The sequence below is a fragment of the Rattus rattus genome, chromosome 2 (genome assembly GCF_011064425.1).
Source record: "Rattus rattus isolate New Zealand chromosome 2, Rrattus_CSIRO_v1, whole genome shotgun sequence".
Classification (NCBI taxonomy): Eukaryota; Metazoa; Chordata; class Mammalia; order Rodentia; family Muridae; genus Rattus; species Rattus rattus.
Window position 1 is genome coordinate 210,358,808 of NC_046155.1, and position 23,080 is coordinate 210,381,887.

Genomic DNA, 23,080 nt, shown 5'->3' on the forward strand with positions numbered 1-23,080 from the left:
TAATAATAAAATGAAACACATAACAAAAGACAAACAAGATAAGCCCAGCAGGCAGATCTTCCAAGGAGACTGGGATGGAACTACAACTCAGAGAGTGGGAATATTCGATACAGAATCCAGGAGAGACTGTGATACACTTGCTGGCGTCCCACGAGGGGACGAAGCGGTCAAGGACTCCACACATTTGGGCTGTGAAAGTTTTACAGCATCTTTAAGTAATTAAACCATACTGGTTAATTTAAGAGATGAAGGCCTCAGGGGGGCATAAATGAGTTTTCAAGTGGAATATATGCATTGTTTGACAAAATAGCATAGTTAGTATTTTAAATAAAAATTTAAAAGCAAATTATAGGAGGAGATCAATTGTGCTGTATTAACTCAATATTTGGAAAATAAACAGCCATAAAATTTAAATTAGAAAGTTTGCCTGATATATAAAGACACAGAAAGGGTGCACACAGGAACACTCCATAATGACACATATGTATATACACATTTGAATAATGTTTAAATCAATACACATATGCCTTCCTTCTCAAACATCGTTCATGTCTTTATGCTGAAAACATTTTTAAATCTTTTCTCCTAAGTCCGTGGGAAATGCAATGCACATTATTTCCTGTAATGTTTCTCCTGGGTCAGAGCATGTCAGAACCTGTTTGGATCTAACTGCACATCAGCATACGGAGAGTCTCTTGATAGAAGTAAATACTTTGAAGGTTTGTGCAAACTTCCACTAATTAACTATGATGGTCCATAATAAATATAGTCTAAATTTTCAAAGAAATAGAAGGTTATGGAGAGAAATGTGAGCATGAGTATTGGGTTGGTACTCTCTGATGTGAGGTGCTTTTGAGGCCACAGGTCCTCATGATCACCTTACATGATGGGACAAGGTGGCCATAATGGTAGGTAACTTCTCCTAGGCCATTTAGTGATAAAAATCAGAATTCTAAATATGTACTGTGAATTAATATTTTCTTTGCAGCAAAACAAACCAAGCATATAGAGTTGTTAAAGGGAATAGCAAAATGCTCTGAACTCTAATGTCCGAGTTGTATTTTTCTGAAAATTCACACACACACACACACACACACACACACACAGATGCTTCCAATTCTTTCTTTTGTTGCATTTAGTTCTCTTCTCTGGGATTGGGGAGCAGGACACATAATAAAGTCGAGACACGAGAGTACCCCATTCCATAGTGTGTCTTCTCTGTCCCGCCGTGGTATGTAGTTATGTCAAAGGCTCCCTGTTTCTGCAAGGCTCATGCCCCTTATAGCAAGTTCATTTATGTCTGTCTGTCCATCCTGAGTATATCTGTCATAAATCTAGAGATATTCATCTCTTGACATAAGGCTGCACTGCAGACCATACATTGGTTAAAAATAAACCTGTTTAAATATTTTCTAAACCATTTTGTCTATAACATAGACACACTTGATCCTCTACAAATTCCCAGAATTTGAAATGTACAAAACAAAAATCTATCTTTCAAAAACAATGCATATTTAAACGGACACCAGCACTGCCATGTCAGAGAGTATGTAGTGTGGCCTTGTGTATGTGTGTCTCTCTGTGTGTTGAGCATACCTATTAGTGGAGATGTGTGTACATGTATGTGCAGGAGTTTGTCTCTATGGTGTATTTTGCTAACTTTCTTACACGTGCATGCACTAAACACACAAACACACATACACACAGGCATGCACACACATGCTCGATCTTGTGCTCTCTCTCTCTCTCTCTCTAAAGGTTCGGAAAACCTTTGCTCCATGCAATAAATTGGCAGCATGAGAAAAACAATGAATTGCTTTTCAATTTGGGGAAAACACAGGCAAAATAATTGCATTCAATGAAAAATGGAAATATCCACTAAGTTGGTCTGAATTAGTATAACTTCACCAGTGTTTACGGTAAGTTAGGGATTGGATGAGCTCACCCTTTAGTTTTTATAGTAGACTGAAATTTGATTTGGATTTCCACTCATTACTAAGACAACTGACTTTGACCAAGGTAAAGAAAGTGGCATCAGGTCACAAAACTTATAAATGGCAGACTTCGAATTTGAAACCCAGACTTTGGCATCCGGCTATGCACAGTACTGAGGAAAACACAGAGAGACAAGACACACATGAGCCAGAGTCAGAGGAGGCATCCCAAGAAACAGAATGGTTCTCAAACATGAGTAAGATGGTTTGATGAAGGAGGCTGATGGATGGGCTGGGCAAATGAATGGGTTCGATGACAGTGGTAAGAATGAACATGTGTGTAAGAAGAAATGGGGCTTTCATGCCTGAGACGTCGTGTTAATGGAACTATGAGGGCACTGGGCAGCTGGTAAAGGAAAGAAGGTTGTGACTGTTGGAGAAAAATGCTCAGCTGCTGTACCTGCTCAGCTTTACTGGTCAGGTCTCTGTGTCTGTCTGTCTGTCTGTCTGCCTGTCTCTCTCTCTCTTACACACACACACACACACACACACACACACACACACACACACACACACACACACACACACACACGGCTCCTAACAGGGAATTTACTGAAATGACTGGTAATAACTTTCCCAGATCCAGTTAAAACAGTAAGGAAGAATGACTTTAGGTGGCAATGTTTCTAAGATAAGAAAAAAGGCGACTTCGGGCGGTGTGTGTTCAGGCAACACGGATGAACAGGTGATCTGTGTTTGTGTTTGATAGCCAGAATGGGGGTAGGGGTCGGGGAAGAAAGTGAACCAGCTTTGGAGGAAGAGAAGTGTATTAACTGAGGAGAAAAGGTTGACTAACTCAGAATGGCACGAAGGGACTAATGCAGAAACCTTAGATACTAAAGCTTCCCTGGGTCTGGGATCTTCTCTGTGCTGTCTTTGTGGAACCCACTGTACCAGGGCAGAAACAAGTCACTTGTGACATCTGCTGACCTCCTGCTGTGGCCCTTCAAGGGCAGTGGAACACTTGTTAGAGCTTAAGAAACCCAAGGACAGCTTGACGGGCTGGGTACCCATCCCCAAGCTCGACAATTGCGGTATGTATAGGACGGTGATTCTCATGGGAATTCTAGACTGCAGGAATGCTTGCCCAGAATCTGCTTTCTTCCTACTTCTTTTTTGTTTTCATTCTTTTTCTTCATTTCTACCCTAGTTCAGTCTCCTATTGTCACCTCCTTTACATGCCAAGCTCATTCTTCTTGGCTTTTAGAAACCACATCAACAGTAGCTTTGTTTTCATCCCCGACTTGTTCTCAGAATGGGACATTTATGGGATGAAGAGTCCATTCCACACCCAGTTCGGTTGAATGTATTGTTAGGTTCCCCTTTGCCAGGGTTTATGGTCTTTCCCATGGACTCGCTCGTGGGCCTGGGGGATAGGGAGTGGAGGGGTCATGAAGCCAGGCACCAGGAACAGGAACAGCGGGAAGACAAGTGATAGAACCTTACAGAAGTCCCAGCTTATCCCAGATTCCTCCAGTCACCTCTCCCTTTGTCTTACATTTTAATTTATTGAAGTGCACGTTGAGTTTTGGAGAGCCTCCTTCTACTCCTCCACTCGTGTTCCAACAGGCAAAGAACCACATCTTAGGCAGAGAACTTGGAAGGACGAGAAAACAGAAACCGTTCCAAAGAATTCCAGTCACTGGTGCCCTGCGGTCGGATAGGGCAAGAAAGCTCCTTCTCTCCTCTTTACTACTACGCTAAAGTCAAGCTAAACTCACAAAAGATTGACTCTGAGATAAAGGTCGTCTTAATCACAAGGGACACGTGTAGCCTGTGTTTTCTGTGTTCCAAACAATTGCAGGGGCAGTCATGACCCCCATATAAAAGTAGAGATCTGAAAATTGTTAAATTATGGTACAAAATTCAGAACAGGTGATACACCAGCTCTCCAAGACGCTGTAATAGATAGGTGCGAGCAAGACATCTTGAAACCACAAAGACGTTCTTAACCCAGCTCAAGGTGGGGGCAGGGCTAGACCACTGCCTTCTCTTTTCTCCTCTCCCCCGCTTCCTTTATGTTTCAAAGGTCACTGCTTCTTCCAAACTACCCTTCATTTCCTTTTCCAATCAGTACCCAGGTCCGTGTCAGGTCTCCTTTGTAAGTAGTTTCCTCCTCAAAAATTCATCTTGTGTTTTTCCTTTTAGGTTTTAGCCTCAACTTGCAATCCACACATGGAGTTATAATCAAATTCTCCATGAAGCTCTGGCAGGTTCACTGGAGACACACTGTCTTCTGTTCTCTTTAAGGAAAGAACACAGCAACAGACCAAGGGACTTGGGTAGTGAGGAGATCAGTAATCCCCAGCACAGGACTTCCAGCCTGATACAGCTTCCCCAGTGGCAGCTTGGTGTGCTTGTGGTTTCCCAGAGACCCTCCTGGCATTAACCTGTGATGCCTGCCGTTGTTTCTCTTGCAGTCTAGAGTCTAAGTCTTCATCTCCCTCCTGCTGGTAGTGGCTTATAGCATTGGTGGCTTTCCAACACACCTTCCTGCTATAGCGTGTTCCCACCAGAAGAGACGTCAGAGTCAGAACAGCCCAGTTTCTCCTCTCCTCTCTGTCCCCCTCTCTATAAGTATCTGTGACCTGTTGCCCAATCTCTGCGAATCTCTCTTTATGTGAGAGAGACAGTAACACTTAACTTATAGCTTTGCCACTAATATTAAGTATGTAGACCAGATATAGAAACGAAGGATGACGTTGAAGTTGAGACATGAGAGTTGCTGGATGAAGGATAGATACTATTATTCCAAGAATGCCCGGTAATCTGGTGGCCTGAAATATTCATTCCAATGTTTTGCAAGACAACAAAAACTGCTCTTAATTTGTTAGGTAGTATTTGAACTCCCTAAACTCAACCATCACCCTGCATCTCAGACTCTTAGCTCCCTCTCATTATGCCTTGAAGAAGCTGTCTTGGTAACATCTGCCTCTTTCCTTATTCTGTGGCTCCTTTCTGGGTTCTGTTTTGCAGAATTCGGTGCAAACTTAGAACTCTTCCAGGGCATATAACAAAAGCCTCACATGGCTTTGAACATCGCCTGCTGAGATCTTTGTTTTGTTTTGTCTTTTTGGGTGAACGGAAGCACCCAAATACATTTATAACATCACAGGACAGCTCAAACTAGATAGGGAAACAAAATTTTGATAGAAAGGTCTGAATTAGAGCTCTGTGTAATCAGGGCTAATTTTATAATCGCATTGGAACCATCACTGCCATTTTCAAGCAAATGAAAAACAGTCTCAACTTTCAGGCTTGTGACCTTTTAAAGATAAGCACAAACAAAGCCTTGTGCTCCCTTCTTTCCGTAAACGGGGGTTCTGAAATATGCAAGTGGATAATATAGAACTTAATTTCTAAAGCCGAATCTCTTAGCTGCCTACTTCAGACCTCTACCTACTACATCCCTGTGCTTGGATTTTCCTACTCAAAAGAGAAAACCCACAGAAGTAAGAGATGGATGCAATGTCCTAGGAGAAAATGGCTGAAGACGCTTCATCTGAATCTGTAGTCTGAAGTAGAGAGCAAGCAAGGGTTTCCGAATGCAGTGCCTGCCTGTGAGGAGGGAAAGTTAAAGCAGAAGCATCCTGAGCTCTGAGAATGTGGGGACTGCAGCAGCATCTTAAGAACCCCTCTAACTGAGACTCCCACTTCATCTGGATGTGGGGATAGATGTCATATGTTCCCGACTGAAATAGACAAGTGCTATGAAGGAGACTTAAGATGAATTCAATAGAAAAGAATGGGTTCACATGGGCCATCAGTACCAATTGGCTTTTCCTGTTTTAACTGGTTTCAGATTCCCCCCTCACATTTCAAAAGTAACATAGTCATCAATCACCAATAATTGGTTTTTTAGCTCCCAAATTGGCCCCCTAATCTGTCGTTAGAATGTGACCTTTATTAAAATAAAAGTACCCATTATTGAGCCCATTTCATGCCCAAGCCACACATATAAAAATGACTAAGATATGATCTGTCACCTCCAGTAGGGTAAGGTTAATATTTTGGCATGGAAAAGAGGAAGACAGAGAGTCTGGGCCGGTAGCCTTGACATGACTATTCTATGTGAAGAGAAAACGAGAGGAATAATAGCGATGTAGGAGGAGAGCATGGGGCACTGCAGAATGAATGAGGGAAGCAGGCATGAGTTACACATGCAAAGAGAACATCCGTGGAGTTCTGTGACTCTTGGAGTAAATAGTTGTCTCATCTTTGTTGTTATCATCTGTCCACTGTCATCTTCACCATCGTCGCCAACTTACGTTTGGATCTCATTACCTTATATATAACAGAGAGGGATGTGCTATTATATAAATATAAATATATGTGTGTGTGTATATATATATATATATATATATATATGTATGTATGTATATGTACACACACACACACACACACACACACACACACACACACACCATTGCTGCTGTTTCCGTGCCTACTGCAGGATGCGGGAAGGCTCTCTCACTCATGACCCTCTCCCTGCTATCTGTGTTTGTGTAGGTGGAGCCAATAATAGAGAGAGGCCACGAGAGCCTGGTCCATCACATCCTGCTGTATCAATGTAGCAGCAACTTTAATGACAGTGTCCTGGACTTTGGCCATGAGTGCTACCACCCAAATATGCCCGACGCCTTCCTCACCTGTGAAACTGTGATTTTCGCCTGGGGCATTGGTGGAGAGGTAAGGCTAACAACGGTGACCAACCCACAGACAATCATTTGATTGTGCTTCTCCCGCGTGTATCACTCTAGTCAAAACACACTGCCCTTACACAAAAATATACAGAGGTTTATTTATATCTCTGCTTTTATAGGAACGCCTTCTTCCCTTAAATTATCAGTGCTTAGTGAGTGACTGTGTTCTAAAAGCTGAAGGATCTTGAAGGAGTGGTTGGGCTTGGGCACCAGAACTCTTAGGTATTTCCACAAGTCGCTGTCTCATGAAGGCTTTTTCCCCATATTCAGGGCTTTACCTATCCACCTCATGTTGGATTATCCCTCGGCATGCCACCAGATCCTCGTTATGTGCTTTTAGAAGTCCATTACGATAATCCAGCACGAAAGAAAGGTAAGGCCTTTCTTTGTTTTACCTACTGGTTTTTGTTTTTTTTTTTTCCATTATAACTGTCGTCTGTAACAGAGTTGAAGTGAAGTAGGAAATTTCATGTTGGAAAGTGTTAACTTGTATGTCCAAAGTAGGATGCTTTTAATGGCGAAACAGGGTGCTATTCAGAATTAGCTGGTGCCGTAGCCGTGAACCAGCAGCATCTGTACAAATGGGCATCCATGGTCACAAATCCTAAGAATACATTCTCATACTTGATACCAGGAAGTAGGAAAATAGGCAGTTCCTTTGTCATATAAATTAGTTCCAAATACATGTGAAGATTCTCTCTCTCTCTCTCTCTCTCTCTCTCTCTCTCTCTCTCTCTCCCCTCTTTCCGTCTCTCTCTCTCTCTCTCTCTCTCTCTCTCTCTCTCTCTCTCTCTCTGTGTGTGTGTGTATGTGTGTGTGTGTGCGTGCGTGTGCACGCACATGTGCACACATGGACAGAATGGATGCACTATGTATTTATGTATGTATTTATGTATGTATTTATGTATGTATTTATGTATGTATGTATGTATGTATGTATGCTGACATGACATTAGTTCTATGTTGGGTACCTTCTTCCACTGCCTTCCACTTCATTTTTTAAGACAGGATGGGGGAGTTTGAGTGAGAATGGCTCACATAGACTCATATTTGGTTAACTTGGTCCCTTGTTGGTGAAACTGGAAAGGATTGGGAGTTGTCTTGTTGGAGAAGGTGTGTCACTAGACATTTGACATTTCAGAAGCCCACACCAGCCCTTCCTACTTAGTTCTTTCATGGTTGTTGCCTCAAGATCTAAACTCTCAGCTACTGTTCTCTAGTGCCGGGCCTGCTTGTCACCATGCTCCCCACCTTGAGAGTCATTGACCAACCCTCTGAAACCGTAAGCAGGCCCTCCAGTAAACTCTTTCTTTAGTAAGTTCTCCTGGGCATCTTGTCTCGTCACAGCAATAGAGAAGTAACTAAGACATGGGTGGTATCTTTCACTAAGCTGCATCACATTGATTTTGCCAGAATGACTTATCAAGAAGCCCCAGGGACCTTTCTGTCTTTGCTTCCTCAGTACTGGTAATCCAGGCATGTTGGGAATGTAACCCGGGCCCTCATGCTTGCAGATCAAGCACTTTCTAAACCGAGCCACCTCTCCAGCCTTAAACATTTGTGTGTGTGTGTGTGTGTCTGTCTGTCTGTCTGTCTGTCTGTCTGTGAAAAAACTTGTGACAGAGCTACCATCTGTCACACTAAAAGCTACCGGCAACTCGTTGTCTGATAGGCTATCCACAATGGTACTCAAGAGATATCTATGATGAAAACTGTCTGTTAAGAGGTGGATGTGAGGATATGAATTTAAGTTCTGAATGTACTCATACCATTTTCCAAAGCAAAGAAAAAGAATCAGTAGGTTAGATGTGAAATCACCAATAAAAGCAATTTTATTTTACTGCATGATTATTCAGTAAACATTAAACATCCCTGCATGATTATTCTGTGTTGAAGATTAATATGAGTGAAAAAGATACTTTCTCATTTGTGCGAGCTATAGTCAAAGCTCTGTATAATGGTAAATATCTGTAATCTCAATACTTGGGTCCAAAAGTAAAGGATTGCCAGTTTGAGACCATCTTGGTCTACATAGTAAGACCCTGAATCAAAACAAAACCAAATGAAACAAAAGTTATAGTCCAGTAGGAAAGAGAAACAATTAAAATAAAATTACATGTTTCTGCCAGTTGAGACAAAAGGGATGTACCTGACAGCGTGAGTGTATTTAATTGTTGACCTAATTGAGCCAGGAGGATATAGTGGTAGTCTACAAAACTTTCCTCATAAAAACAGATTCTTCATAGATCTACGTCTAGGTACCTGTGGGAAAGGTTTCAATTAATTAAAATTAATTACAGGTTTATAGTATCTGGGTCACATAGTCTCCCTCCCTTTAGTAACATGTCATAGCAAAGAATGTGTTATTTGTCTTTTAACCCCATCATGCCCACCACATATCAACTCTCAATAACTGTCTGATGAGTTTGTTAATGAATAAGAGCATGCTAATAAACTTACAGAGTTAACCTTTAGTAGCTTTCTGTATCAGTAGCTGAATGGTTTATATGTAAGATTTGAAGTCACCCCAAAACAATATAAAGTAAAACTTCTAGGTTACTCAATCTCATAATGAATGACTTTAATCTTGTTGTTGTTGTTATTGTTGGTGGTGGTGGTAGTGGTGGTGGTGGTGGTGGTGGTGGTGGTGGTTGTGTCATTGTGTTAGGTAACAGTGAATTATGTCTGATAGATCACTCAAGCATATCCTCATAGCATGCTGTATGGGTCTATGGTGGTTATAAACAGTATGGTGATTTGTGTTCTAATTTCTGTTCACAAAGGTAATTTTTGTCTTCCATTCATTTCTGCTTGTATTCCTTTTCCTCATGAGATTTTTTAACAGAAACGAATGATCCATTTCAAATGAATGTGAAAACCTTTTAGAAGTATTCAAATCCTCTCTACCTTGTGTGCTCTTGTTACAGGCTTAATAGACAGTTCTGGATTGAGGTTCTTCCATACGACGGATACGAGGAGATACGATGCAGGAGTGATTGAGGCCGGCCTCTGGGTGAGCCTCTTCCACACAATCCCTCCAGGGATGCCCGAGTTCCGTTCTGAGGGTCACTGCACTCGGGAGTGCCTAAAGGAGGTAAGCTGTGTCCCAGTCCACAATCTGACATCTCCAGATAACTCATGCCCTCAGACGCAGCGTTGTGAAAGTTTCCTTGCATGTTTATGATGTCTTCAACGATGGCTTCTTGGAAAACCACTGATGTCATTTGGGCAGGACCTTTTGCTGCCCGTTTAGCATATCAAAGGATGGAAGAGAAGAATTATGGGGGGCAGAATGACCTGTGAGGTGATTTCTTCCTCCCATGACCACTTTTTTCCCTACTTCCTTTGGGCATTTTATGAGTTTTCTTCACTTGTATGGTTTCTTTCTCCTTTCTCCCTTTCTCTGTTCTACCTGTTATTCCTCTACTTTTTCATTACTCACTTTTGTTTTCTGTCTTTCATCTGCTTTATACTTATTTCTCTTAATAAGGAGAAATGCGAAATACGCCGTGCACAAGGAAAGCTGTAAACCGTAGGCTTTTCACAACTACTCCCATTAACAGATTTTTCTCTTGAATCAAAGCGTTTCAATATGGGTCGTATTATTTATGAAATATGGGATTCTGTGACCGTACAGCGGCGAAGTGGGAAGAACATGTTCTGTTGAGTCATTTAGACCCTGATTCAAATTACCATGACAACACATACCGGCTTCAGAACCAGGGCAAATCACTTAATTCCACCCGGAAGGATGCTTTCTTTTATCAGGAAAGTGGGAACAGGTTCTCCTCTGGAGAGTTCGCATTCTGCAGTTATTGACCTGCTGCTGTAATCTTTTCACTGGGACCATTGTCTGACTTCTCATCTCTCAGAGGAAGGGAAGACAAAACTAAGTCAGTGTGGCTTGCTACCTTTCCTTTCCTTCCCCTGGCAAATGCTGATCACGGAAAAGTCAACAATCCAAATTCAAGGTGTTTGGCACCTCAGGGTTTTACTTAAATTGCTTCATCATTTTGACCGTTGTACCTCAAGTATGCCTGAATTGTCTGAGCATGCCCTCCAGGAGCTAATCGGGCTTCCTTCTGTCCTGCAGGCCCTGGGAACTGAGAAACCAAGTGGAATCCACGTGTTTGCGGTTCTCCTCCATGCTCACCTGGCAGGCAAAGGCATCAGGCTGCGTCATTTCCGCCAGGGAGAGGAAATGCAGTTGCTGGCTTACGATGATGATTATGACTTCAATTTCCAGGAGTTTCAGTACCTGAGGGAAGAACAGACAATCTTACCGGTACGCCTGTGTGTTCTTCTCCAGGGACTGTCATGAGGGTTAGCTCCCAAGATGCAGTAGGGCTCCTGCTAGCCAAGAGAATTGCTCACTCAAAATCTTAAAGCCACCCACAGTGGGTGTTGCTTACATCAGAGTCTGGAATGTGTTTGATCTGCTTCCCAAACTAGAAACTTGCTTTTCTTACCATTCCTTGGGGGCAATGCAAATTCTTGATTAAAGAAAGAAAGAAACTAAACAACTGAACAGCTCAGATTCAGATCACTGGTTCCTGAGCCTTTAGGTTGCAATTATGATAATGGAAAAATCAACCTTTATGATATGTCATCTTGAAGAGGGGACACATTTTATTAGTTTCCTTTGAGTGAACAATGAACCTAGGGTAATCCTTCTAGTAGAAGAACAGAGCTGGAGAAATGGCTCAGTGTGTAAGAGTGCTTGCTCTGCAAACAGGAGGGCAGAAGTTCAAATCCACAGCGGCCTTGTAGAAACTGGACATAGTTTTGAATCCTTATGACCTGCATGTTGGGGGACAAAAAAGGGTCAGTCACCACCAGCACATGCATATGCATGTGTGCGTGCGTGTGTGTGTGTGCGTGTGTGTGTGTGTGTGTGCGCGCGCTCAGTACTCTTTGCATGGTGAGCCAACTTGTACCAATACTTGGGGTTAGGTTGGAAGAAGAGAATGTATGTCTTACAGTAGCGAAAGTTCTCATTTTTTTCTGTCTCCCTTCTATGCTCACCAGCCTCAGTAGCCATACAATTTCCTACCCTTAAACAGACTATTAAAAGTTAGATCACCACATAGTTTGTTAGATGGCCATGACACACAAGTCTTCTCTAGGTGAACTAGACTTGCAGTCGTTTTAGAAGGCATGAACTGTCAGGAAGAAGACAAACTTGGAGGAGCATGGAAAAATAGAAGTAACAAGTGGAGAGAAGAGGGACCTATGTGTTTTTTAATGATCATATGTTACTCATAGCTCAGACTCACGGTTCCTTTTATAACCTGTACACCTCCACAGGCATAAGATGTTTTGAGAAGGAATACTTTGTTGTGATTCCCTCTACACTCTCCTTTCTGTTCTTGTGTTGGTCTCCTGGCTGGCTGTTTTAGCCCATCCCTTCCTGTCATAGCAGCATATACCTATGCTGTGCAACTGAGAAACTAAACGTCCGGTGCAATGAGGAAAACTCAGGGGCTGGTGCCAGAGATGCCTGTCTATGGCCCATGTACTTAGAAAATGCTTCTTTTGCCCCTGGGGAATCAACCTGGAGTTGTCCCACTTGATAGCAAGAGCTCCAATGCACTGAACCGTCTTCTCACTGGCCCTTTAAGTCTGTTCTCAAAAGTGAAATGGCAACAGCAGAAATATCTTATCTACATGGTAGAAAGCTATATAAAAAAACCATCATTTTTATGTGTGTTGTAATGCTCAAAAAGTTGGAAAGCACTAAAACAATAAATCACTATTAATGTCTAAGGAAGTAAGATTGTAACTAAAGAACTTTAAGGATGATAATGGATGTCTAAGTTAGCACAGTAAGATTGTGACTAGCAGTTCACTGAATAATTATCTCCACTAAAGCCTAAATACTAATTATGGCATCAAATGTCCTCGTCACAGCTGTGTATAGTAAGTGCTATTTTACTCACTGTGCTCAGGCACACAAATTGTATCCAGATTTTTTTAGTTTCTTATCTAGATGTTCATCTAGAGTACAGCAGAGTCTGGTCCGAACTTGGAGAGTCCTCTTGTTTGCTTGCTTTCTGAGTGAATTAACAAACGAGTTAAGCAGATCTAAGTCTTCTGAATCGAGAGGCTTGCTATTCTCCCTCGTGCCGTGAATATACATAGTTGGCCCAAGGATGAATTAGATAAGCAAGTGGTCTAAAACCATAACCTGAAGGTTCCTGCTTTTGTTCCAGGGTGATAACCTGATCACTGAATGCCGCTATAACACCAAGGACCGAGCTGCAATGACTTGGGTAAGAAAATGTTAGCCTTAGAGTTCATTTAGAGACAGGAAGAAAGAACCTTTGATTGTAAAAGAAAATACAAAGCAAAAGTCCATTCCTACCTTAAAGCAAAACTCTGATGCATGAAGCATCCTAAGGTGAACTGAGAGCTCTGTTCGTGTTTTATCAGACTTTGAAACCCCAATGGCACTGCGGTAATAACCACTGTGTAATTTATTGGTGCTTTGGGGAAGCTACCCTTCTTTATCTTTAACACTGTCCCCATCAAATAGACAAGGCATTAACTCATGGCTATATCACTTGGGTCTACTTGGATGTTTACTTAGATAACTCTGGACTTCAAAGGAAGAATGCAGCACATGAACTCAGAGCTTCTGACCCTTAAGAGATGTGGTCCCCTCGGATTTATTGGGGACTTCTGCCAAGCTTTCAAGAAATAGATATTCTGTGCATTGCTCATTCTCTTCTAGGAACACAAGTAGAAGTCATCTCCCAGCAGCATGTTTGATGAAGAGAATACAATCATTGATCTAAAGCTGCACACTAAGGCCAGGCCAGTGGATACCTTGGCAAAATATTGACAGATTGCATCCCGTTTGATGTAGAAATGTACTATTATAACTGGTTTGGATTTACATAAAGAACATAAAACTGAATTAAATCAGAAAATATATCCTGCCATTCCATGTTAAGAGGTTGAAGGAAGAGGATATGATGTCTCCAAAAGAAGCAGAGAAAAACTTCCTAAAACTTAAGTCTATCACGGGGGCGGGGGGAGCGCTAAAAAAAGGGCCATAGCCAGGACTAGGAGGGAACTGCCTTACCTAGATCAAAGGTAGCTACGATCAAGTCTGCAGACAACAGTAAATTAAAAAGACCTGCTCACAATTGTGAAGAATGCAAGGACAAAGAGCCTACAATCCCACATTTGGTTGAGGATTCACAACGGGGCTTTCAGATAAGCGAGGCAGTGTAGGGTTTTTGATTTAAGTATGGTGGCATGATTGACAACTGCTCATAATAAGAAAAAGAAACATGTCTTCTTATAAGTTTCTTTTCCTCTCTGTCATTTCAATTACTTCTGTCAATCAATCTGTAAGTTCATTAATTCTTCCCTAGGTCCTAGCAAATGTGCTATTGAATGATTTCCATAGGTGTCCCATGGACCTTCTGTGGACTTTCCCATGCCGTGGATGTGTTCCATGGGTATTCCTGTGGGTGCTCCTGTGGACAGCTCGCTCTATTTTGCATTTTCAGCACTTAACACCCTACCTGTCTGAGTTTTCTCTTTCCAATGCCATTTCTGAAGTCTTCCCTCCGTTTCGATCATACTTGCCTTCAGATACTTGACTTTTACAGCCTTTGCTAAATCTAACGTCTCTATGATTCAGCATGCGACTAATGATTTCTTTCTCCTGAGGAAATATCGCAATTCACTGTTTCTTTAATAATTTTGGTTGCCTTTGTGTTCTGTGCCTGCAAGCTTTGCAGAGTAAAACGTCTCCATTTCTCAGGGTGGACTGAGCACCAGGAATGAAATGTGCCTCTCGTACCTTCTTTATTATCCAAGAATTAACCTGACCCGGTGCGCCAGCATCCCAGACATCATGGAGCAGCTACAGTTCATCGGCGTGAAGGAGATCTACAGACCAGTCACGTGAGTGGTGTTGGCTAATGGGCTTCCAAGAGTGACTCCTGTCTTCACGCTGAGACAGCTATCATATTATGGCTTATATTATGTGCCGCCCTCTTGGATTGCTTGGAAGTCAAAGGACCAAGTAAGCTTGGTTGCCGTGTCCCAATTTCTCCAAAGCAGCCTTGTGATTGGTGGTTGCTAGGAGGGCCTAAGGGAGTCAGCCATTAGCTGACCTCCTGGATAAGTTTTACAAGGAAATGATACAAAGGAAAAGCAAAATTTAGAGCAGCCACACTAGCAGAGGCCTCTCTGGGTTGCCACACAGAATGTCCAACTGGTCGAGCTGATGTCTCTGAAGTGAGGTCTCTTAGGAAAGCTCTGTAGATCACGCTCCCTGAATTGCCCTCTGCAGAGGTAGTCTGAGCCTTCAGGTAAGTTAGAGAAAGTTTTATATCAGCTTAGCAAAGCCCCAACTGTTTAAGTCCCTAGGCAACAGCCAAAGTGAACCTTGCGAGCAGGCTTTCCCACTTAGATAGGGCCTTCCTGCAGTACTTGGGTTTACTTCAAATGTGTGATCTCCTATCTCTGCTCGCAGGGGCTGGGCCCTGGTTGTGTGCCTCCGTGTGCAGGTGAACAAATCATGGTTAGGAAGGCGGCAGGTTCAGGCCTGTTCTGTGAACAGTGTGTAGCTGCATATCATAGAAACTAGCATGATTAAATACAAAAATTGTTCTTTTCTTCTTAGGGTTATATTCTAGAGTTTGCAGGGGGTATAAGAGACAAATAGATGGACATTAAATTTGAAATAGGAGTAGATATGTTAAAATGGTGAGAAGAAGGAAAGGGAGAGAGTAACAGCAGAAGAGTCAGAACCTTTCATGGAAGGTGATATTTGATCAGGGACCTGAAGGTTGAGGAGCCAGCAATAGGAAGTCAAAGGCATTGTATGCAGGGAGAAAAGGGACAGTGTGTGTGTGTGTGTGTGTGTGTGTGTGTGTGTGTGTGTGTGTGTGCACATGGCATGACCTGCAGATTTGAGCAAGAGGGTGCCTTTGGCTAGGACAGAGTGAAGTACAGCAGACACCGTGTGAAGAGGTGGGGTCAGGAGTAGACTGGGCCACAGAGATCATTCTATAGTAGTACAAAAAGAAGCCAACATGGGATAGAAGCAAAGACCATTTGTCTAAGCCTGCAGTGCCTCTCACCATTCCTAATGCTTTAGTACAGTTCCTCATGTCATGGTAAGGCCCAACCATCAATTTATTTTGTCGCTGCATCATAACCATAATTTGGCTACTCTTGTGGATTGTAATGTAAATATCTGATAGGCAACCTCCAAGGGGATTGTGACTTACAGAGTGAGAACCACTGCACTAGGGTAACAAGAAAAGACTGTAGATGGGTAAAATGGGGAAAGAGGGGGTCAAGAATTTACTGCGATTGTCCACTGAAAGCCAAGAGCACCTCAGGCCTTGGTTTGAAAAGGAGAAGTGGTGCTACATTCAGATGTCGTAGTCCCCGCATGGCTCGTTGGCTGAGTGCGTCTGAGGGAGCAGCAGGAGAAAGGGAAGAAGAGCTCAGGGAGTGGCATCAGGACACAAGCATGGCGGCATCGTGCCAAGGCTGCATTACAGGAGATGCTGGAAAGGAGTCTGCGTTCTTTGGGACATCATCAGAAACCGTGAGGATGGTTGATGGAAATCGGAGAGGGTGCGATTTGTCTTAGCAGGAAGATCCTTCTGACAGTTAAAACTTTAAAAATGAAAAAGACTGATGTAAGATAGACAGAACCATGTGCAGACTTCTGAGAATGTTCTTAAAAACAGGATTAAAAAGCACTTAATGAAAACACGATATCATGCAGATAGTCAAAGAAATCACAAACACAATCTAACGTATGTTCCAAGTGACACAACGATCAGAAAGTCTGAACAAAGTACCTTATGGTTGATCACGTGTAGACATGTTTTCTTCTGTTCTTCTCCAAGCCACGCTGTGACCAGGGGAGCAGAAGGCATATTCTAGTGATCATAAAACAATAATCACAGCACACATGTGGGCCTGAGGCAGCGGTTACTAAGCGTATTCACACGCATGGCTTAGTTTAACCTAAGTACATAAGTCCGGTTGGCAACAGGGCATGGAATGGCAGCTCTGTAGAGGAGAAAACAGAGACTAAGATTGAGAGACTACTCAATACCACACAGTGGTCATAAATGAGTGTTCACAATCCAATATCCCTTTCTTAGTCGATTCGCAGAACTTGCTGAAAGTTCAAGGCTCGCAAATGGAAGACTATGACATCATTACACAAAAGTACACGGGATTAATAAGATAGTAATAGACATCAGAACAACACATAAAATATGACTCTAAAGAACATTGAGATAAGGGACAATGAGAGGACTTGGTGGGGACAAGCCCTTGCCACCAGGCCTGAGGACCCGTGTTCAACCCCTAGAAGTGTAATTTGTTTAAATTTGTTTGATTTGTTTAAATATTTTAATCGTTGGGTTTTGCTGTGTGTATGTGTGTGTATATGCATGCCTGTGTGTGTGTGTGTGTGTGTGTGTATGTGTGTATGTGTGTGTGTGTGTGTGTGTGTGTGTGTGTTTTCATGTGTACCTGTTGGGTATATTGCAATGCTAGGATCAAACCCTGAGGCTGGCCCAGGTAGGGCGCCTATTACCCATTGTCTTACATCTCCAACTTCGAATATTGGTATCATATTGTTTTTCAATTTAAGTAGATTTTTCCTCTTTATTTTTTATATACTAAACAGGAAATGTCTTAAGGGTGTGTGTGTGTGTGTGTGTGTGTGTGTGTGTGTGTGTGTTTAGCAAAGATGTAAAAACCAAATGGTCGCACATTTACAAATGAATGGATGCTTCTTGCTTCATCCTCTATGCTCACCTTGGAGCCTCTCTACAGACCCTCTCACTGCCTGATGGTCTTTGCCACTCTCCCTAATTTCTATCTTCCCAGGAAATGGATTTTTACCACTTGCAACAGCAGAGAGAATTACTTTGCAAGGGGCTATCATTACCCAGAAAAATAACATTTTATTTTGTGTTCAAATGTATTGTGTAAAACCACGAGAGGAGGACCTTTACTCTAAAATGAGATGTTTCAATTTTAATAACTGTTTCTTAATTGAGCCCATCATCATGCAGACGTACATGATAGTGAAGGCAAAGCCAACCAGGTACAAGACAACAGGACAGAAGAAGGGAGACGGGTTAGGTGCTTTGTGGTTTCTACTTTGGTTAAAATGATGTAATAATAACTCTTTAGGATCCAGCGCTGGAAAAGAATGCACCCCATCATGTCAACCCATGTCCCCTCCTTTGTGTTTTTAATATCTTGATGGACTAGACAGGATGTTCTTTGTAAACATTTTATAGCAACCTTTCGACTTAGTTGGTGGTTTTGATAGCAGAGTTGAAGCATTTACATCTTGACTCATTTTACTGTCCATTCTGGGGGGGGGTGCAGTTTCCTTTTGCATTCTATGGATCTGGCAAAAAACACAAGGAAAAATGGAGCACCCACAAAGATAAGATCCAGGGCAGATGATAAGCGTGTGCTCTCTGTGGTCCACATACCAACTCTCCATGTATACTGCAGGTAGACCGTGGCTGGAAATGAGGGGAGGTTGTGTCCAAAAATTCCCTGGATTATCAGTTCTGGAATCAAGGGGTATCTATAGGTTTTCCAGGCTTGAGCTCACACAAGCTTCCTGGGGCAGAGCATGTGTTTCAAAAGAAGGCAGAAGCAATCAGCTCAAATCTTGTCCCAAAGAAACCATTCGGACCTTACCTGGAGGTTATTACAGATAATTTGTTATGTGGATACCAACATGAAGATGAGTAAATTAAATTTAAAAGCTACAAATCGAGCACTTCCCGAACAAAAGCTGAACGGTTATAATTTTGTCTCCATTTATCTGGACAAAGAAGTTAAATTAAAACAGAACCTTTGTTGACTCAACTAGGTTTTGCTATTGTTCTCACTCTCTGAGACACTATTAGACAAAGGGGACGGATGCAATCCTAGAGACGTTGAAGTATCAGAACAAATTTTTGTCACCATTTTCACTTTTAGGACAGGAAATGTGATAATATGCTTCTGTTCTCTCATTTCCCACACCATATGCCTGTAACTTACAACTTTTGTATGTTTCAAGATGTTTAATGTTCCATTTAATAATGAAACAAACATTGCTTACAATAGCTAATATAACATATATATTTAAAGCAATTCAGTGATTATTCTTAGTCTTTCTCTGAATTCTAGACTTGGATTTCTTTATCTTGACTTGTCAGGATGTATTCCCAGGGCCTTCACTTAGGAAAGCTCCTTCATATCTGACACTCTTTCATTTAGACTGTCTTTATATTATTTCAGGGTCATGCTTTCTTTTTATTGAGCAATCCTTCTTCTAAATATGGGAATTCTCATGTGTTCACCTTTGTATGCTCAGCCCAGGGAATGTCACTATTAGAGGGTGGAGCCCTGTTGGAGTAGGTGTGTTACTGTGGGTATGACCTTTAAGACCCTCACCCTAGCTGCCTGGAAGTCGGTATTCTGCTAGCAGCCTTCAGGTGAAGATGTAGAACTCTCAGCTCCTCCTGCACCATGCTGCCTGGATGCTGCCATGTTCCCACCTTGATGATAATAGATTGAACCTCTGAACCTGTAAGCCAGCCCCAGTTAAATGTTGTCCTTACAAGAGTTGCCTTAGTCATGGTGTCTGTTCACAGCAGTAAAACCCTAACTAAGGCAGAAGTTGGTACCAGGGACTGGAGTATTGCTGTCATAGGCCTGACAATGCTTTTGTTTGGAAGAATGTGGATTTGGGGACATGGGGTTTGGAAAGCAGTGGAATGCTTTAAATGGAGATTAATGGGCTTTCCTAGAAGGAATATGGAAGACTTTGTTGCTCTGAGTGATTTGAACTGTGCAGATCTGGCCCAAGATATTTCAGTGAAAAAGAATTCCAGTATGTGACCTAGAGACTGTTGTTTTGTTGTTTTTTTTTTTTTTGGGGGGGGGGTGGATTGTGGTGAAGGATGTGGCTGCTTTTTGCCTTTGTCTGAAGATTCTACCTGAGGCTAAGGTAAAGAGATTTATGTTAATTGCATTGACAAAAGATGTCTCAAAAAAGCCCAGCAGAGACTGTTCTCTGGTTAAGTTTCATGAAGTTCATTTTGAACAAGCTTAGCAAGCTTAGAAAGTAAAAATATAAAATATGTGTTTCAAGTATCAGAGGGGAATCAGGAAGTGTAATAAAGCTGAATCCTGTATTCTAAGAGATAGAGACTAAGGGAGTGAGACTTTGGGGCAAGATCCCACCCATCTAAGTTTAGATCCAGGCATGGTGGTAGTACACATCTTTAATCCCAGAGGATAAAGCCAAGCAGATCTCTGAGTTCAAGGCCAGCCTGGGACAGAGCAAGTTCTAGGCGACGAAAAGCTTAAGTCTAGGCATGGTGGTACATACCTTTAATCCAAGGAGACAGGCATGCAGATCTCTGGGTTCAAGGTCAATCTACAGACCAAGATCCAGGATAGACAAGCTGAGGCAAAGAAGGAGTTGGAAACAGAAAGCCAGTGGTAATGTAATAGAACAAGGGAACCATGTTCCTGCTCTTGCAAGCAGCAGAACTCAGCAGCTTTGGCCATGTGGCTCCCAGAGTCAAGAGGAGAAGGAGACTACTAGGACAATTGATGCTGGTTATCTGGAGCTAAGAAATTAGAGGTGATTAAGAAGAGACCAGCATCACTGAGGCGAAATCTTCTGGGAAGTGTTTTCAGAGAGCACAAAGAAGCTGAGTTCCAGAAATAGCCAAGGTTTCACCTTATGTTCCAGCTGGACTTGGTAATGTGTAAGAGTCACCCAGGTGGCACTGGTTTTGAAAACATGAAGGGTCATGAAGAGCAGCTGAGGCTTGGCACTGTGAGAGGCCATGGAAGGCCACTGGTGAAGGTGCAGTGTCAGTTGTAGTTGACAGCCCAGGACTGAAGGGGTCATGCAAAGGATTTGAGGCTTGACACCATGAAGAAAGCTGATGAGAAGCTATTGGTGAAGCCTAGTTGCAGCAGAAGACCCTAGTGTATTAGAGATGTTAGTACCGTGGGATGATCACCAAGAACAACACTGGCAGTGGAGTGGATCAACCTGAGCTTAGAGTGCTACAGAGGGCAGAGCTGGAAAAGTGACACCAGCTTTTTGGAGGAGCCCAGAAGATCATATGTGGGTAGCAGACATTGAAATAAAAAGTTATAACACTAAAGTTGCCTTGGAGACCCCAAAATTTCGAGATTTGAGAGCTGTGGGCCATCTGCTGAGGAAAGCTGCTAACTGGGAGTGGAACCAGCCCAGGAGAAAGAAGTTATTGCAGTCAACAAAGATGAAAAAGGAGTTGCAAATCTGAAGACCACTTTGACATCAGACATGGAGATGTTTAGGGTTTGCCCAGCTGGTTTCCTGTCTTGCTTGGGGATTACAGTTAAGTGATTGGATGGCTGTCAGAAGAGACTTTGAACCTTGGACTTTTAACATTGTTGAGACTGCTATAGACTATGGGGACTTTTGAAGTTGAACTAAATGTATTTTGCATTAAGCTATGTTTAGGTATGGCCCCCATAAACTCATATGTTTGAACAAGCGTATGGAGGCCAGGGAGTGGAATATGATGGTTTGTATATGCTCGGCCCAAGGAATGGCACTATTAGGAGGTGTGGCCTTGTTGGAGTGGGTGTGTCTCTGTGGGCATGGGCTTTAAGACCCTCATCCTAGCTGCCTGGAAGCCAGTATTCTGCTAGCAGCCTTCAGATGAAGACCTAGAACTCTCAACTCCTGCACCTTGCTGCCTGGAGGCCGCCATGTTCCCACCTTGATGATAATGGACTGAACCTCTGAACCTGTAAGCCAGCCCCAATTAAATGTTGTCCTTTATAAGACATGCTTTGGTCATGGTGTCTGTTCACAGCAGTAAAACCCAAACTAAGACATCTCATTTGAATTGAATATATTTAAATGTTGAGCCTCTGGATCAAATTTTCTTTCAGTACAAATAGCCACTGTTTTTTATTTCACAGAAATTTTGTTGTATTATATGTATATTTTTCTAATTTATTTAAAAATTTCCCTAGAGTTTTTTCTCTTCTTATTCTTTTCTTCCTCCCTCCCTCCTCCCTTCCTTTCTTCCTTTCTTGGAGGCAAGAGCTGAGACACAAAGCTTTTCTGTAGTCCAGACATAACAATCCTCCTGCTTCACCCTGTCAAGTTATGGAATTATCGATGTGAACTCCATGCTTGTCTTCAAATACTTTCTTTCAACACTAACACTTCTCCTTAGTCATCATGTGCACTTTGTTGTTTGTAATTTATTTTGTCTTTCTTCTTTGGCTCTTAGTTCGCCTTTCATATTATTCTATTGCTTTCTTACCTTACACTTGAGGTTTTGATCCTTAAATTAAATTTCACTCTACTAAGTTCATATTATTAAAATAAACTTAGAGAGGAAACAATTTCTATAACTTTCTCCAGTTTCATTTGTCCCTACTATCTTCTATGCTCGCTTTCCTGTATCTTTTAAAGATTCATTTTTATTGCTTTTAATTATGTGTATGGGGGAGGTTATGTACACATGGATGTGGATGGTCACACAGGGCAGAGGTCACACCTCCAGAGGGCCTGGACCTGAGTTATTGGCAGCTGTGTGCTGTGAGACTTGGATGCTGGGAATAGAACTTAGGTCCTCTGAAAGAGCAACACATACTCTCGACCTCTGAGCGGTCTCTCCTCCGCCTTCCCTGTAGGGTGGAAGTCGTACCACATGATTTTCTGTAGCCTTTTGGTTTCATGGTTCCCACCTCTTTTCTTGCTTATTCTGAGGGCTCTGTCCAAAACCTCATCAAACGTATTTGAACCTAGGCTCTCTTCTTGCCATACCACAGCTGGAGGGTGAGATGACTCATTTTCTGCACAGATACTTTCATATTTTGAGGGTAAAGGGCTGTGGAGTGGGACCGGCTGCTCCCTGGTTCAATGTGTGCACTGTTTCTCCCATGGCTTTATTACTACCGTTGGAAGCTGCCTTAACTCTGGTAGGCTGAATCGCTTTCATGGAGGAACGTGTCAGCTCTGGGCAGGGTTGTCCAGTCTCTTGCCACCCTGGAACCTGCCTCCTGTCTGGGAGACTCCATCTGGCTATGTTCCTTCCAGTCACTCCCAAGAGAATGTGAAGGTCGTAGATACTACTGAGACCGTTTTAAGTCCAGTAAGGTCAGCTTGTGAAGGTTATGTTGTGGTGCTACACCTTGTTTTTTTTTTTTTCTTGTTGATGACCTGCTTCCAGCTGCCCTGTTTATCTTTTATGTCAATCACTTGAGGCATAACTTAAAATCAAAGTGTGCCAATTTTAAATATAATTTTAGGAAATATCATCTATATCACACCATTCCTAACTAATCGTA

General features: G+C 42.3%; 1 protein-coding gene across 1 annotated transcript in view; it reads left to right on the top strand.

Annotated features, from left to right (window-relative positions):
• Moxd1 (monooxygenase DBH like 1) overlaps positions 1 to 23,080 on the top strand; it is an 80,558-nt gene that overhangs the window by 47,955 nt on the left and 9,523 nt on the right. Inside the window, exons 5-10 of the mRNA XM_032894895.1 lie at positions 6,504 to 6,683; positions 6,968 to 7,070; positions 9,625 to 9,791; positions 10,791 to 10,982; positions 12,910 to 12,969; positions 14,475 to 14,617. Of these exons, the coding sequence (XP_032750786.1) occupies positions 6,504 to 6,683; positions 6,968 to 7,070; positions 9,625 to 9,791; positions 10,791 to 10,982; positions 12,910 to 12,969; positions 14,475 to 14,617 (845 nt within the window). The remainder of the gene's footprint in view (positions 1 to 6,503; positions 6,684 to 6,967; positions 7,071 to 9,624; positions 9,792 to 10,790; positions 10,983 to 12,909; positions 12,970 to 14,474; positions 14,618 to 23,080) is intronic.